Source organism: Gossypium arboreum, chromosome 9, assembly GCF_025698485.1.
Source record: "Gossypium arboreum isolate Shixiya-1 chromosome 9, ASM2569848v2, whole genome shotgun sequence".
In the NCBI taxonomy this organism is placed as follows: domain Eukaryota; kingdom Viridiplantae; phylum Streptophyta; class Magnoliopsida; order Malvales; family Malvaceae; genus Gossypium; species Gossypium arboreum.
Genome location: NC_069078.1, coordinates 16,952,170 through 16,970,201, shown reverse-complemented (window position 1 = coordinate 16,970,201; position 18,032 = coordinate 16,952,170). Strand labels below are relative to the sequence as shown.

Sequence of the window (18,032 nt, the reverse complement as noted above, 5' to 3'; positions counted from 1 at the left end):
TACCCCAATCATTTCAAGTTTAAGTTCTCCTCCAATCATTTTAAGTTTAGGTTATTAATATTTTATGATAAATCAAATTTAATATGATTTTAATTCAAATCTATGAGATGAAGTTTTCAAGTTTATTAAAAGGATAAGTCTCAAAACTATACATGAACTATAATTTAATGTGTAATTGTATACATGAATTTTGATTTTGTATAATTTTATACATGAAATTTTAATTTGATCCAATTCTTATAAATTATTAACACAATTATTGATATAACATCATTTTATATTTATATATTACATAAATAAATAATTATATTTATCCAGCTTAAAAATAAATTAATATATTTATTTCTTTAAATGTGTATAATTAAATAAAATTAAAATTTCAAGTATATATTTGAACTACAATTAAAATTTCACATGTATAATTACATCAAATTAAAATTTATGTATAATTTTGAGATTTATCCTTATTAAAAAACAAACTTTTTCTCTAAAAACAAACTTTTTCTCTAAAAAACAACACCGGTAGCTGAATAGCTTATATATTTCTCATAAACCTCCTCAAATTCTAGTTTGCAGAACCATCCGTTAGTCTTTAGGCTACGATGGAAATATTAACGTCCCTCTTTAGTGTTCCGACCCTCAAGTTTGTGTTCATATCAGTGTTTTTCTCTTGGTTGCATGTAATGTTATGTAAAATCTGCAAAGCACCAAAATTGCCAGCAGATGGCCCCCCAACATATCCTATACTCGGCTGCTTGATTTCCTTCTATAAAAACCGCCATCGCTTGTTAGATTGGTATACGGAGCTCCTCACAGAATCAGCCACCAATACAGTTGTCATCAACCGGTTCGGTGCTCCAAGAACTATCGTGACAGCAAACTCTAAGAATGTTGAATACGTGCTGAAAACCAACTTCAATAATTTCCCTAAAGGCAAGCCTTTCACTGAAATACTAGGTGATTTTCTTGGCTACGGGATATTCAATGTGGATGGTGAGCTTTGGCCGATGCAAAGGAAGTTAGCATGCCATGTTTTCAGCACCAGTTTTTTGAGAGAATTTATGATGAGTACATTGAAGGACGAGGTCCAAAATCATTTGTTACCTTTGTTAGAGTCATTAGCTGAGACATCGAAAGTGGTGGACCTGCAGGAGTTGCTAAAAAGACTTGCGTTTAATATGATCTGCAAGGTCTCGTTAGGGGTGGATCGTTGTTGTTTAGATCCTTCTCAGCCTGTTTCATCTCTCAATGAAGCTTTCAACACGGCATCAAAGATATCCGCCAAGCGTGCAGCGGCTCCTTTGTTCTTGGTTTGGAAGGTTAAGAAATGGGTTGGGGTCAGATCAGAGAAATGGCTCAAGAATGCCGTGGAGGAAGTCCGTACATATGTTGAGGGAATCATTCGTGGCAAGAAGAGAAAGATTGATGAAAGCCGAGAGAATCATGGTGAAGATCTCTTGTCGAGGTTGACATCAGCAGGCAATGATAAGTGACAAGAGATATGGTCATAAGCTTCATCATGGCAGGAAGGGATACAACGTCAGCAGCAATGACATGGCTCTTCTGGTTGCTTTCCTGCCATCCAGTTATAGAGAAAGAGCTTGTGAAAGAGATAAACAATATGGAGAAAATCTTGTTAGATTATGAATCATTGAATAAGGAACTTAAATTGTTAAAAGCATCTCTTTGTGAATCCATGAGGCTTTATCCACCAGTGCTCTGGGACTCCAAGCATGCCATGGCGGATGACTTGTTGCCTGATGGCACGCCGGTCCAGGCAGGAGATAGGGTGACCTATTTTCCCTACGGAATGGGGAGGATGGAAGCATTGTGGGGGGAAGACTGGTATGAATTCAGACCAAGCCGATGGTTTGTCGAACCAGCAAGCTACCATGAAGGATCACTAAAGAAGGTTTGTCCATACAAGTTCCCAGTTTTTCAGGCCGGTCCAAGAGTTTGTCTTGGGAAGGAAATGGCTTTCATTCAGATGAACTATGTGGTGGCTTCCATACTTAGACAGTTTGAAATCAAACCGGTTGTTTCAGAAAAGCCAGTCTTCATGCCACTCTTCACAGCTCATATGGCTGGCGGACTAAAGGTTGTGATTCAGAAAAGAGATCATTCAAGATAATAGCAAAAATTAGTGATTCAATGTAAGATGCTAATATGCCATTATGTTTCATCTGTATTATAGTTAGGAGGAAATGCTTAGCTAAAACAAACACATAATATAAAATCTTCATCAAATATTTAATCATAACCATTTGCATCGATCAAGACCATTTATCAAAATCATGTGGTTATCCTTCAGGGGACAAGTTTGTGACTGTAGAAGCTGAACATAGATAATTATCTTCAATTCCTAGTCAGAATGCTTCATCACATGCACGAGTGTTTGGAACTATTTAAGTCACCTGAACTGATTCTTTAAGATTAACCTTATCTATTTCTCCTCTCCTTTGATTAACTTCCCTGTTTCAATATTCAAAAGAACCATTATAACTCAAGCTCTTGCTTTAACTAGATTGAGGTTTATTTCACTCTTCTTGTTTTGACACAAAGAAACAAGAAAACGAACCAATGCTGCTAATCTAGGATGATTTATTTTCGAGTTAATGGAAATTAACTGGTACAAGAAGCTGCTAAGGGCTTACTATCGTAGTTCTTTCTCTACCAAACATTCTCCGTTTTCTTTTGTTTCCTTGTTCAATCATTAGAGTGATAAGCTTCCAAATTGTTTGTTCCATTCTTCATATGTACCCAATTCGTTCATAGAAACTGAGGGCCTTACCTCTTGTAATGCATTCTCGAAATCCTACATTAAGAAGACGAGTTATAAATGATTAAGCTGATGAAAAGTTTTACCTCGTAGACGTGTGCTTTCTAGTGCAGACTTAGAATTTCCATTACCTGAAGGGTTACTGGCCGCATATCCTCTTTCTTCAGCTGTGTAATTTCTATGCCTTGTCTTAGAGCCTCTCTAAGAGGTCCCATAGATGCATCTTTTACTAAGTTTTTCATATCAGATCCTGAGTAGCCTGCAAAGCAAAGGTACCGAACAACGCAATTTCAAAATGGTAGCTAAGATAAAACAAAGCAGCTCAACAGCCAAAAGAAGATAAGCCAACCTTCAGTTAACCTGCATATGGCACTGATATCCTCTTCTGAGAGCTTGAATAGTCCATCCTTCTCCAACAGATTGCGAACAATCCAGGCTCTTGCTTCTTCATCACCAGTTAAACTGATTCAGAAAAGAATTCTTTGCCATAAATGGATGAAGTAAGATTAGATAAGAAATGTAAGTTGCACCTGATGAAGGAAGGGGAATGTAGAGTCTCTTGGTAAGTCGTCTCCTTGCTGCTTCATCTAGTTCTTGAGGTCTATTTGTTGCTCCTGGATCATACAAATATGTAATACAATTGCTTGATACGACTCACCATATTTTAAGAGATTGAAGCCCGATCCAAAAATTGAAATGTTGAATGTATCTTCATATTTACTTCATTCTTATCAGATGCAGTCATAATTATCGTACAATTGAACAAGTTTTCTTTTAACCAAGAAAGAATTAAGTATTTAGTAGAGTTCCAAAGCTCTTATTTCCTATAGGAGGTCCATTTAATGAGGCCTTTGCCATTTGCCAACAAACATATATGAATTAATAATTTCAACAATACCTATAAGAAGAATCTGCTCACTGCCACTATCAAAGCCTTCCATTTCAATGAGGAACTGTGTCTTGAGTCTTCTACTTGATTCATGCTCACCTTCTGACTTACGCTGTAACCACAATAAAATAACCTTTTAGAAGAACACTTCACTGGCTGGACAAATTAAAAGAAATGAAAATTTAATCAATCAAAAGAAATGCTCCTTGTTTATTTACATAAATTCATCATCAAGTGTGACCCAATACCCAATCATCTGAGAAAAACAGTACTGCAGTCAAAGGTAACCTGATACCAAATCAAGTTTGTCTTTACAAGCAATAAGGTAAACCTAACCTGAGATAGAAGTGAATCTATTTCATCAACAAAAATAACAGCAGGCTGAAGACAACTGGCCACTCCAAAAAGCGCCCTCACTAGCTTTTCACCCTCTCCAATCTGCATTCACCAGTGCCATGCTACCCATTATAGTTCATTCAATATAATCTCTTGTAGAGGATAAAGTAAAGAGTAACCTCTGGAAAGATGTTCGGAGCAACTTAAGAAATTTCAATCTACATTCTTACTGCTGATTACAAGCCTTGCAGCATTTCAAAAAGACGTACAATGTATTACTAAAGACAAACAGGGGCCAGAAACATACCCACTTGCTTGTCAATGAACTAGCAGATATGTAGAAAAATGTGGCTTTTGCTTCACCAGCTATAGCTTTTCCAATCATTGTTTTGCCTGTTCCCTGTAGTATAATAGGTGTTCACTGAGAAGTCATAAACCCATGATACGAACATTTACTTTTCAGAGAACTAAAAGATACTTACTGGGGGACCGAAGAGAAGAAGACCTCTTCCTGGAGAGCGACAGCCTCTAAATATGTCAGGACGTAATAAAGGCCATATTACCATCTCTGTCACACATTTTTTGGCATGCTCCAAGCCAGCTGCAACATTTTTAGGAGAAACATAAAAGTAGAGAGATTTTTAGATGAGCACAAAGTTCAACCAAAGATGAAACCTAAAAGCAAGTTTCATGTATCTTATAATACCTATATCTTCCCATCGGACGTTTGGGTCTCGATCCATGATCTCATTGCTGACGTGCTCTATAAGGCGAGGTTCCAAATTCCTTAGTTTTTCTGGAAGTTCACCATCAGGACCACAAAGAAGTTCCAAACTGGATCATTAAAACAAGTGAAGAGACAACATAAGACGGTCTCAATTATGCCATTCCATATAATATTTGAAAACAGATCCTTGTGATATGAGCAAAAAGTAATTCCTAAGATCAGATTAATACATGTCTATGAAAGCATTACAGCTTGTTTATCTGTAAGAAATTCTTTTATCAAAAGAAACCTTACACGGTTGAATCTCCTTCCGGACCAGATATTGAAATTTTAATACTTATTCATTATCATAGGAGCATGGGCAATGCACAAGTAAATAACTTAAATTGCATTTTTCCTTTGAAGAATTTACATCACTCACCATGTCCTTGTTGTGTCATCTAATGCATCATCACTCTTTCCACCAATCCGTGATGTCACATTTCCAACACTGCCACCATTAGATCTTATGGGGGGTACAAAATTACCACGAACTCCACGTCGCAAAACCCCATAGGATTTTGTACCATAACCTCTAGAACTGAAATTGATATCATTCTGTGGGGAGACAGAAGCACTTGGAGAACCAGCCAGCCCTCGTTTTTGTTTCACATCCATTTCCTATAAGAAAGGGATCAATAATGGTATGTATGCGAGTAATACAAGAACATGTAAAACAAATTTGACTTCCAAATGCTTCAGGAAAAATATTGGAACAATTAGCAGTTATATATGCCAAATCTCCAATGCTTTGTATTATACCAGTTTTGCTCTTGCTGTTACAAAAGCATTCCCCGAAACATCAGCATTGACTTCTTCATTGCTTGGCGGTGACCTTGCAGTGTTGTTTCTGGGGCTACCGATTTCTTTATATGCACGCTTTGCCCCAAAGCTATTTCCATGTACTCTTTCTTCCTCTTCAACTTTGGTAAAGTTTGAAACACTATGTCCCCTAGGAAAGCTGTGATAAGAATGGCCCTTTTCCACTATAAAACAGTCTTTGGAACTGTTATTTTTGGAGTCCAAAGAACTTTTGTATGAGCAATTATTTGCTCTTGTAATTTTGTTTCCATACAGAGATGTCAACTTGGCCTGTGTCATAGCTTTAGACGGCTTGCTAATAAACTTATCTTGTTGTCCTCCCTGAAAAAAGTCAGAGCACAGGTTATTTATAAAAATTAAAAAAAAAAAGGACTACTTGCAATATATGGGCTTTGTTTCAGAAAGGAACTCCCGGTGCATATGAGTATGACATAATGAATATTTTTACAGAACAAAATTGCAGGTAAATTGATATACCAATTCATTTAGAACCTTTCCCTTAGATTGCTGAAGCTGTGTACAGAAATACTTTGATTGCTTGATTTTGTCGATATCAATACCTCCTTTCATCCCAAAAACACAACCAGGAGCTTTACCTGCTTGCTCAAATGCTCGGCTGGAAGTACACGATTCTTAGTACACTTTATCAACAACAAAGATCAAGATCTAAATGCGTAACATTAACATTAAACCAAAAAGGTTCCCTATAATCAATCTTCATTGGAAATAAAATAAAGCAGCTAATAGCAAAAAATATCGAAGAAAACAATTATATTAGAATTTCAGCTTTTTCAATTGAACAACAAATAGGTTTAGAAACCTAAAATTTAATTCATGAGTATGCATATATACCGATCAGATTCTTGGACCAGGGCACGGCGAGCCGAGTCGAGCTTAGAGACAACGTCGTCACGAATGGGACGTGTGAAGGTCCGATCGACTTCAGAGTGAGAGACGGAATCGAGGAAGCCGAGAAGCCTAAGCAAGAGGAGCTGAGCCTCCGGGAATTCCCGCTTCTCGAGACACAGCTCGGCGCCGAAGAGCAGTGATTGGAGCCGCTTTAAGTTCTGATCTACTTCTTTTCTCCAACAAATTTTCTCTTTGGATTTCGATTCTTCCATTTTCTTTTCTCTCCCTTCTTTTTCCTGCTTTTTGGTTGCAAAGGAGAAGAAAGAGAAATAAAATGGGGTTGGGTTGTAAAATTTTCCCGCTACTTTCCGGCTTTGCCTCGCTTTAAATTGAAAGGGAAGTTAAGAGATGGCCTCAATTATCAAATAGGCAAATTAAAAGAGCGGCCGCCATGGGCCAAGGTTCCTTAGCCTATTCTTGGGTTATTAGCATGGTGTATAATGAAAAATAGAAATTTATTCATCTTTTTAAGATTTATCATGGAGTTTAATAGAGATTATCAAGATATTTGTTTGTTAGGCAAGACTGTATATCAATCTCCACACGTGGGATCCATATAAAAATTTAAACAAAGAGCCTGAGCAAAATTCAAGAATAGTTATCGAGTAAGAAGGTAGATTTAAGTTTTTGTTTATTTTTTAGTTTAGCTAGGTTTTCACAAAAAAAAAAAAAAAAAAAAGTGTGATGAAATATTCTGTATTTTTACCATTTATGTTCAATAAAAAGGGTTAAGGAAGAGGTGTGCTCAATTATCAAATAGGTAAATTTAAAGAGTGTGATGAAAAGTTCCATTTTTTGGCCATTTATGTTAAACAAAGAGTGTAAGGGAGGGGGCGTGCTAAATTATCAAATAGGTAAATTAAAATAGTGTGGTGAAAATTTTGGTTTTTGCCCATTTATGTTTAAAATAAGATTTTAAAGTAAAGTTAATTTGATTTATTTATATTCATGATTAAGTTCATTTAATAAATTAATTAAAACTTGTTTATTATTCTATTATTATTCATTTAAAACTCGTTTTTATTTGATTATTTTATACTAAAAGAATAAGATATATATCGTAAATCCATTGATAAATGGATATTGGTAAACTCTCAAAACCCCTATATTCATTCTTTTGTATCTCTTATAACTCCTAAAGAATTTATAGGGCACTTTAATTATCTTTATTATATGTTTGTAACCTATAGTGATTGAGGCCCTATAAATAAAAGGCATGTATAAGCTTTTTGGTATCCAAGTGAAAGTTGAATCATCCTTTCATTTTTTTTCTATTATTCTATCTTGTTCATTCTATAATTCTCTTAGTTTTTTTTTATCAACGATCAATTTTATCCTCCATGATTTTCAAGATATTTGACGGCAAGACACAAAGTTTTTATAGGAAGTTTCTTATGCTTCATATATGATTAATTTTTTACCTAATTCATGATTAATTATAATTGTTTTGATTAACTTATTTTATTTTTATGTTCTTAAGGTTTATGAAAGATTAGATCCACTCTTAAAGTTTGCTATGGATAAGTTTTGATTGAATTCAAAATCTACTACTGGAGTTTACTTTGCTTACTTCTTGATAAAATCATTAAAACTTAACATTGAATAATAAAAGTATATCAACTTGATTAGATCTCTATCTTTACACTTTTCTCAACAATAACATCTTTAAATATTAAATCAATTTGATATATGGTTTAAATATCTAAGATAGCTTTCTTTTTAAGTTTTGATTCCATTGGTTACTTATTGTTTTAAGCATCTTATTTATTCATGAAAATGAATATTGATTAACTTATTTATGTTGTTTTAGTAGTAACTATAATTAAATAATATATTTGACAAAATATATTTAGTATGCAAATTTGTGTTAATAAACAAATAAATTTTCAAGTTTGAAAATTACTAAATTAACTAAACTTGTGTTAATTATTGTTTAATTAAGTTGGGATGAAAGGATAATTACTAAATTAACTAAACTAACTACCTCCTTTGATTGCTTGATTTTGCCAATATCAGTACTTCATTTAAATATTAAACCAATGAATTTTCAAACCAATGAATTACTAAATTTGTGTTAATTATTGTTTAATTAAGTTTATTTAACTAAACTAAGGATAATTACTAAATTAACTAAACTAATTATATATATGTTTGTTTGGTGGGAAGGGAGAGAAATACATCTTCTCCACCCAAACTTAAAGAAGAAGAAGATGATGATGATGATGAAGAAACACCATTGACGCACCTTCAAGCTTTCAATCCATAAATTGGTTAGTTCAATTTAATTCTTTTCTTGTATTTTTTATGTTTTTGAGATCATATGAGCTTAATCTAGGTAGCCCATGTATCAATTTGTAAAATTGTTAAAGTTTTGAAAGATGTCATAGTTGAGAATTGGAAGTTTTAGGTGCTAAATTGATAGATTCTAAGTTTAGAGATAAAAAAGAACCAAATTGTAAAGCTAATTAAAAGTTTCGTACATTAGGGGCTAAAGTGCATAAAGTGTAAATTTGGCTGTAGAAATAAGAAATAGGAGGTCCCTAATGAACAATAGTGAAATCAAATTTCAATTTGGAGTTTTAAGTTGAATGTTTGTCCTAATTTTAGGGACTAAATTGAATAAAATGTAAAAATTGTATAAAATCAAAATTGATTGTGAATTTGGTTGGATATTGATGGTATTGTATGTTTATGTTAATCCGTAGCTAACGTTGACCCGGATTCCTCGAGAGGGAAAGGAAAAGCTAAAGTCATCAACAAATAGCTCGGAGTTTCCTATTTGTATTTCTATGATTCGAATCATTCCAATTGTTGTATATTTATTTTGTTTTTGCATGGTATGATATTGAGTTGAGTTTAAAATATTTAATTTAATTGAATTGATGTGGTATTGATCAATTATCGAGATAAGACTAAATTGAACAAAATTGAAAATAGTGTAACTTGATAAAAATGTGAAATTGGCTTAAAAATGGGTTAACTCGTGTTATGTTATATATGAATTGATGAAGTGCTTGATAAATTGAAAATGATGAAATGTAAATTGAGCTATATTATGAATTGAATAATTGGTTAATCTATTATCTGTTCAGACAAAGTCGGATATAGTTGGTATGTCATGGGATATGTTGATTATGGGTTATTTCAACTATATGTCGATGAGCACTCGGTGCATTTTTCTTTTGAATGTTCCGACGAGTGTTGGGCACAATTATTATTATTTTAGTTAAACCGATGAGCGCTAAGTGCAATTTATTTATTTCAGAAGTTTTGATGAGGCACTGAGTGTCAAATTTGTGTGTTGGATAGATTCGTGTATCCGTTCAAGTCCGGATCAAGTTAATATGGGAACAATAATACATATATGTTACAAATTGGTTGAATGATGATTGGGGTTGATTATATGCTAATAATTTGGATTACAAGCACTTATATACGACGTTATATGTCAAGGTGTGTAAAATATTACTCAAAATGGTTAATGAGTCGGTAAGCCAATTCAGTAAGATTTAAACTACATCATTTGACTTGATAATGAAAGGTTGCATAATTATTTGTTACAAGTTAGATATATATTGTAACACTTTAAACTTGACCCGATTGTTGGTCCGAGCTATAGTGTGCCACATTTGTTACAGGAGCAACTATGATCAATTCAAAATTAAATAATACAATTTATATGATAATTGATCTGCCACAAATTGATGTGTTAAATTAGGCCCATTTGTCACTTAACAAGCTTGTTTTCAAGTGTTTTTATTGTCTGTTTAGTAGTTTTACATAATTTTAGTTTTTACAAGTAGATTTGTGAAATCGCCTCTTTTTCCTCATTTTTCTATCCAAAATGGCCAATTATGCTATTAAGGACCCTAACGATTGATTGAGTGTTGTAGGGAGCCATCTATAAACTCTAAATTATATAAATTTTTTTAGAATTGTTTATATCACCTTTTTACTTAAAATTTATATTAATCCTGAGTATTTGGATATTTATTTGGGTGATTTTTTTTCATATTGAGACAATGGGCATAATTTTAGTAAATTATGCAATTTTATGAATTTATGTATTAATTTTTCATAATTTAACTATCTTCTGCTACATGCTAATATTTGTGCTCGAATTAATGTAGATGAACCATTGAATTAAGGAGTATGGGAGCTAATTAATATCACATGGACACAAGTTAATTTTTACTCCATGTGGACAGCAAACTCATTAAATCGGACTCACAAATTTAATTCAACCCAATTTGAAAGATAATTACTGCAAAGATTGAAGTATGCTCTCAATTGGATTGTCAAAACCATCCAATAAGAGGGAGAATGACCCAAATTCGGCAAAGCTATCAAGAGCAGCCCAAATTAGCTTTGGGAAAGTTAATTTGGAGGTCTTTGCACTTGTGAAAGAATCAGAAATCAACTCCCAACTAATACCCAAGAAACCATCCAACCCCTTGCATGATTCATGCATGAAATCAAGTATGAATCAAGCATGAATCAAGCAACTATCAACATCCCTTTCCACACTTCAAGGCCGGCCAAGAAAATGAGAGAACCAAGGGATCTTAAAGCTATTTTAGCAAACTCCTATGCCATTCCACTACTATAAATACCAACCATTACTTTTCATTCCATCATCCCTCATCACTTATTCATCTCTCAATTCACATTCCTCTCACCTTTTCTTCCCTCTTTTCCACGCATAAGCCTTCCCATTTTCCCATCTCCTTTAGCTAGCATTTTCCCTTAAGGAAAACTACTCTTGGCCAGCCATCTTGAGGAGCATTTTACAATCACAAGAAACAGAGGAAGCCACCACGATTGGTCTTCAGAGAACTGCCAAAATCATGAAAAGTTTCTTCTTCCTTAATCTTATTTTTATTCAAAATGTTTGCAAAATGTTTTGATGTTTTTCCATTGACAAAGATGACTTAACTTTGTTTCAGCTAGAATGATCACATTAATTTGATAATGTTCATTTGATTCATGCTTATGATGTTTTGTGCCTTAGTTGTTCATGCTTCCAATTAAAATCATTATGTATTTCATGCATTAAAATATGTTTGAAAGCATTAGAATTAGTTAGTCAATCCTAATTAGATGATAACTAATGGACACAATAATTGGAAGATGCTTGCTTAATTTATATCTTAATCAGAATAAATTAGGGGTTCGTAATAGAATAAGAGAACTTATTACCTTATATAACTTTAAGTTTCTGTGATTAAATTGTTTCAAACCTAATCTGTCCCTATTACTTCACATAAATTCTAAGGAATCCTTAGTTAAATTATGACATTGGTTTATGCATATTTTTCTAAGTATAAGATTCGATTGAACTTATATAAGATTCCCAATTAATGAACGATCGATTTGCCATGGAATATGTTCTGAACGTTGTTAAGCATGAGGAAAAATGAATTGAGTCAAGTGTTGTAGTTATTGTATCTTATTCATGCTATTATTTTTAACTCGTGAAAATCGCTTCTAAACCATTACCTTATATTTCATTTCATTTGCATTGAGATTAACTTGCATTTAACTGATTAATTTATTTAACACTTATCACTCAAAATTATTGTATTTTTCTTAACCAATTTGTGAATAGTAATTTTTACAAGTATTGATTTAAATACAGTCTCTGTGGAGACGATAACTCTTATACTTACTTATTACTTGAAAACAATCTTTTGGTATCACTACAATCAAGGTATTCCATCACTGATACGCTGAATCTTTTAACAATGATATCGCACATTTCAAACTATCAGCAGGAGAGCAAGAAAATTCATCAAAAACTCTGATAATATTCTTTAACTAGAACTCATCCTTTTCTGGATCATCTTCTGCAGTACCGCGAACTCTTTACCCTCATACTTACAAATTTTATCAACCGGAGGTCTATTCATTCGTACCAATCCTAAACCTTGAGGAATAATGGGAATAGGTTGGGGTACAAGAGGGGGTAGAGGTCGTTGAGCCATAAGGCTCATTCTAACAAACTCAGAGAACCACTCAAACTTTATTTGAAAGAAGGCTTATTTAGCCTCACTTCCCCGACCCTCAGTTGCAGACCCACTGCTAGCTGCTCCATGAACGGAGGCTCGTGCATTACAATTAACCTCATCGGAATCAGCTAGATTGGATGATATCTTTTGTCTATATAAAAGCATAATTCAATTTGAGTCAAGAGATATCACACTATCACAGGTTATATAATGACATGTATTTCTAGACTCCATACATGCTACATTCAATCCAAGAGCTGACTAAATTGTAGATCTGATACCACTAAATGTAACACCCTTAACCCGTCTTCGTCACCGAATTTAGGTTACGGGGCATTACTAAACATTTGGAATAATATTTAACATTATAAAATTAAATATATTAATCTTGTTAAAAACTAATCAAACATGCACTTGGTCCCTAAATCGAGCCTTCGAGGCCCTAAAAATAGCTTAGAAGCAATTTGGGACTAATTTGAAACAAAACATAATATTTGGAAAAAAGTTACAAAATTTGAAAACATGAGTCATACGGCCGTATGACATACCCCAAGCTGTGTAACAATTGAGCAAAGGGACACACGACCGTGTCCTAGCCCGTGTCTCCACCCGTGTGACTCACTGAGTTGGGTCACATAGCTGTGTCACAGGCCGTGTGCTAGACTGTGTAACTCTCTGACTTGCAACACACGGTCATGTAGCAGGCCGTGTGCTAGACCGTGTAACTCACTGACTTAATACACTAAGAATTTACAAATGACACATGGACTTGTCGCCAGGCCATGTATGTCACACAACCGTGTGATCCATAATTTGACCCTTCAAGGCCAAACCACACCTAACCAACCATCCCATTTGTGCACACATTCAAGAGACTTACACATCATTCAAATGCATCTAAACATACCATTTCAAACATCCTATTCCATCTAACCAATATGTCATTCAAAGGCACCACATTTATACTAAAATATCATTAACCAAACAAATCAATATATCCATACTTCAAGCACAAAACCTAGTTCATTTTTCTACCAAAATGATATCACAAATGGACATTTACATGGCATCACAAACATACCAAAAGAGTCTTATATACAAGCACTTAGGAATGGCCAAAATTACATAACCTGCCAAGATTCCAAAGCTCATCAAACCAAACATAAATTTCAAAAGCGTATACATACCAAATCAACCATTACACATTCAAGAACTACCATAATAAAAGGGTCTTATACATGCCATTTATAACCTTGGCCAAAATACATAAAAACTACCGAAATGGTTGCTAAATAGTGTGATTGATCTCTGACAAGCTTCCAACCAATCGAACTTCTGATAATTTATAAAACAAAGAAAAGTGACTACGTGTAATATCCCGAATTAGGGCCTAATCAGAATAGTGGTTCCGTGACCACAAATCTGAGATAGAAATAATTATTTTATGATTATTTTGCGGTCTATGATATGATTGCATGATTGTCTGAAAATTTTGTGGAGAAATTCTATGCATAAAGTGCTTAATTTGAAGTTAGGGACTAAATTGAATAAGTTGCAAAACTTGCATTCTAGAAGTTTCTAGTATGAAATTTCTTTGAAATATTAATTAGGAGGTCTTAAATAGAAATTTTACCAATTTCAAAGTTTATGGACAAATATTGGACATGAATGGAATTTTTGGAAAGTTTAGTAGTAAGGGCATTTTAGTCATTTAGGGGTAAAATGAATTAAAATACAAAATTAAAAGCCAATTTTGCTCATCTTCTTCACCATGGACGTGTATACCAAGGGAGACTCCATGGATAGGGTTTCCAAGCTTCCAAGCTCGATTGTAAGTCCGTTCTAGCCTCGTTTTTAATGATTTTTACGTTTTTGGAGTCCCGGTAACTTGATTTAACTTATGCTAGTAATAATTCAACCTAGAGTTCATATTTGGAAAAATACCCATAGGTGAAATGTGTGTATTCTGGTGTTTTATGATATAATATGAGGTTTTAAATTATGTTAGACAACTTGTGCTACTCGGTTTTAAGTGAAAACGAGCAAAAGGGCTTAATCGGTAAAAATACCTAATAGTCATAAGTACATGTTAGAGTGAGAATTTGATGTTGCCATAGAAGGGAAAAATGATCAGCATGTCATAAAACATAATAAAATAGGATGAAGTTTAATTTCCGAACCTTGGGGCAAAAGTGCAAATATGCAAAAGTTTAGGGTCAAAATGAAAATTTTTAAAAATATGATTTTTGGACCCGTATGAATAGTGTGACTAATTATTAGGCTAAATGTGATATTATAGATGAAAGAAATCGAGATTCGGGCTTAAATCAGGAAAATACAAGGTTATGGACTAAAATGGTAAATTATTGTTTCTGGATCGAGGTAAGTTCGTATGATAATAATAATGCAATGTTATGTTTGAATTATATTTCTTACTATTATTGCATATATTTTATGATTTAATATATTGGAAAAGTTGATGGAATGGTGTTTATGATGTGGAAATATGACATGAAAGAATGTTACATGAAATGCAAGAAAATGAAGAAGCATGACAAGTGATATATGAAATATGTGATATATGTTATGTAAATTCTTAAAAGCTAATTGTAACACCCCTCGCCCGTATCCCTCACCGGAAAAGGGTTCGAGGTGTTACCTGACTTAAACTCAATCAATCACACAAAAACCCTGCCGAAAAATTTCAATCTATTTAAAACCTTTCTTTTCACATGTAATCTGTCCCATATATGGGCTTACAAGGCCCAAAACATCACAAGCCAACATAAGCCAATTTACATAGCCAAAACACTTTATCAGTACAAGCCACCAACTTTGGCTAACTTATAGTATCACATACTCAACATTTAAAACCCTATACATGCCATAGACTCGAAATACTAGGATTTACTTACACCAATAGCGTGAGCTCGACAGTGTGATAATATCTCCGGCGAACTCCAACCCGAGCAAGTAACTGGAGCCAACAATCTATAAAACAAAGGAATGTAACAACAGAGTAAGCTCTCATAAGCTTAGTAAGTTTTAAGCAATGCAAACAAATAAACGCAATTATACTTCGATTATTCAATTTCTCAAGAGGCCATATTCTAGGTATATTGCCATCTGGCCGCATACATACAAACACATAATGCACGTTCAGCATTCTTATCACACTTAATCTGAATTCGTATAACATAATTAAATCAAATACTTTCACATACTTTCACACCCTGACCCGGTGTATCATGATAATAGATATAGTTATAACATTTATTTACGTATGTATCACATTACACACTTATGATTCACTTCAAATCAAACTCACATATGAGTACATAATGTGTACCTGGCCCACTTAATATATTGAATGTATTCATTTGTCAATCTAATACGAGGTACCTTACTCTTAGATTTTTCTCAAATCACCGGCATTTCGCCTGCTAGGCTCGAGGCCCGATTATCATTTCACCTGTATTATAGCCTGCTAGGCTCAAAGGCCTGAATAATCAAATCAACAAGTTCCATATAACATATTCATATCAATTAAGTACTAACATCATTCGAACGTATATAATTATACATCTCAAACACTTTTCTTTCATCTCATTTTCACATTTAGCATTTGATAGCTTATGCATAGCATTTCACTCACATTCATTTCAAACTTATCATTCGATTATAAAAGCAGATTGCATATTTACCAACATGATTATACTTGCCATTAGGCCATATAAGCATGATACAATACACTATCATTTCATCTTTAACATTCGGCTAAACCCTTACCTTACAAGGAACACCGAATTCACATAACATATCATTTCACCGACATTACGGCTGCTAGGCACGAAGGCGAATACACATCATCGGCACGAAGCTGCTAGGCACGGCGTCCGAATACACATCATCGGCACGAAGCCTGCTAGGCACGAAGGCACGAATATAATACCAACACTAGGCTCTGGATTTAACCGGATATATTACAAAGACGAAGCTCGGGATTTAACCGGATATATTACGAAGCGAAGCTGCGGATTTAACCGGATATATTACAAAGACGAAGCTGTGGGATTTAACCCGGATATATTACCAGCATTAAGCCTGTGGGATTTAACTCGGATATATTACAGCACGAAGCCTGCGGGATTTAACCCGGATATATTACCAGCACGAAGCCTGCGAGATTTAACCCGGATATAATTCCAGCATATAGCCTGCGGGTCTTTAGGCCCGGATACACATCAAATATCATGCATATTTAATCATATATTAACACATCTCATTCAACATATCACATTAGTAGTCATTTGCAACACTCGAATATAAGCTCCATATGAACACCATCATTTACATTTCGGTTCAAAAGTTTTACATAAATATCACATATCCATTTCACCATTCAAACTTAACCCATAGTGACCATTCGACTATAAGTCATATACATAAATTATTTATCGCACAACTTAATTCAAGTAGAACCAAAAGGTCACGATTCACCTAATATATACCTATTGCTCACTGATTCGCACACAACCTTTCAAATTAGCAATTATAAGATGGTTCTGCACATAGCCCATCCTTATCGATAATTTACGATGGTTTTACCCTTACTCACATATATGTCATAGGCATTTTTACCTATGCTTCTCAATTCACATTCATGATTCAATTCCAATCGATTTAACATGCATAAGTACATATCGCATACCTGAATAATTTACTTTACGGAACGAATCCACGTATCGTATTAGCCCATAGTCTTATAGCACCACACTTTTAATAGTTTACCTCATCGAAGTTCACATTTAATCACTTTAGTGCCAAGCCATATTCGGCTACCACAAAGGACTAATAATAATAATTTCATACACATCATGGTTTCCATTAGGTATTTAATAATCACAACTCGTGATATCTCCACCAGCACATATACAACATAGTTTATTCATTGTAACACTCATTTAGTGTATCAAATTTCCAAATCCAATTCAACTTAAGCATAATAGCCATAATCGGCTTATAGCCTTAAATCATTACATATTCGGCACATTAACTAAATAAAATTTACATTCCCTTTTCCATATTAATTTAACTCTTGGGCATGTAAAAAGGAATCAAGCTTAAACACTTAAGAACTTACCTTGAATGTTGCCGAACGATTACAACGGCTATTCGATTACTTTCTCTTTTCCCTTATCCGAATTTTGCCCCTCTATGCTCTTGAGCTTAAATTCAAAGATTTTAAACTAGTCATTATTCGACTATTCGAGCATCACTTTCAAAATATAATATATATATATATATATATATATTCGACTTTCACACCTACTGATCATAGTAAGCTTATAAGAAATCAATAAGCAACTCATTAACAAATTTTTGTCAATGTTTACCACATAATCATAATTTCACTGCAAGCTGTCTTCTTGAGCAACAGTCACTAAATCATTTATAAATGGAGCTAAAAAACTCCAAATCAAGTGTCGTTAATTTTCCCTGAAAAAATATTCATATATCTTT

General features: G+C 33.9%; 2 protein-coding genes across 4 annotated transcripts; one reads left to right on the top strand and one right to left on the bottom strand.

The window, feature by feature from the left end:
- The first annotated feature begins 524 nt into the window (after positions 1-524).
- LOC108454222 (cytochrome P450 94B3) lies at positions 525-2,271 on the top strand. The gene is given in 2 exon segments (XM_017752608.2): positions 525-1,485; positions 1,488-2,271. Coding segments are annotated over 2 exon segments (1,527 nt in total). The 5' UTR covers positions 525-602; the 3' UTR covers positions 2,132-2,271.
- Positions 2,272-2,282: 11 nt separating this feature from the next.
- Positions 2,283-7,154, bottom strand: LOC108454221 (ATPase family AAA domain-containing protein FIGL1). 3 transcript variants are annotated; one of them, XR_001866688.2, is made up of 14 exons: positions 6,445-7,154; positions 6,070-6,208; positions 5,533-5,913; positions 5,153-5,391; positions 4,711-4,838; positions 4,487-4,605; positions 4,312-4,404; positions 4,005-4,106; positions 3,678-3,780; positions 3,310-3,393; positions 3,129-3,224; positions 2,911-3,038; positions 2,655-2,815; positions 2,283-2,472 (listed from the first exon to the last, which is right to left on the bottom strand). XR_001866688.2 is itself a non-coding variant. In XM_017752606.2 (13 exons), the coding sequence occupies exons 1-13, from the start codon at positions 6,711-6,713 to the stop codon at positions 2,714-2,716; spliced, it is 1,983 nt and encodes a 660-aa protein (XP_017608095.1). In that variant the 5' UTR covers positions 6,714-7,154; the 3' UTR covers positions 2,512-2,713. The 3 variants fall into 3 exon arrangements, 2 of the variants coding, with proteins under 2 accessions (XP_017608095.1, XP_052875205.1); XM_017752606.2 differs by lacking the exon at positions 2,283-2,472 and having other exon boundaries at positions 2,512-2,815; XM_053019245.1 differs by lacking the exons at positions 2,283-2,472; positions 2,655-2,815; positions 2,911-3,038 and having other exon boundaries at positions 3,176-3,241.
- Between the last annotated feature and the right edge of the window lie 10,878 nt (positions 7,155-18,032).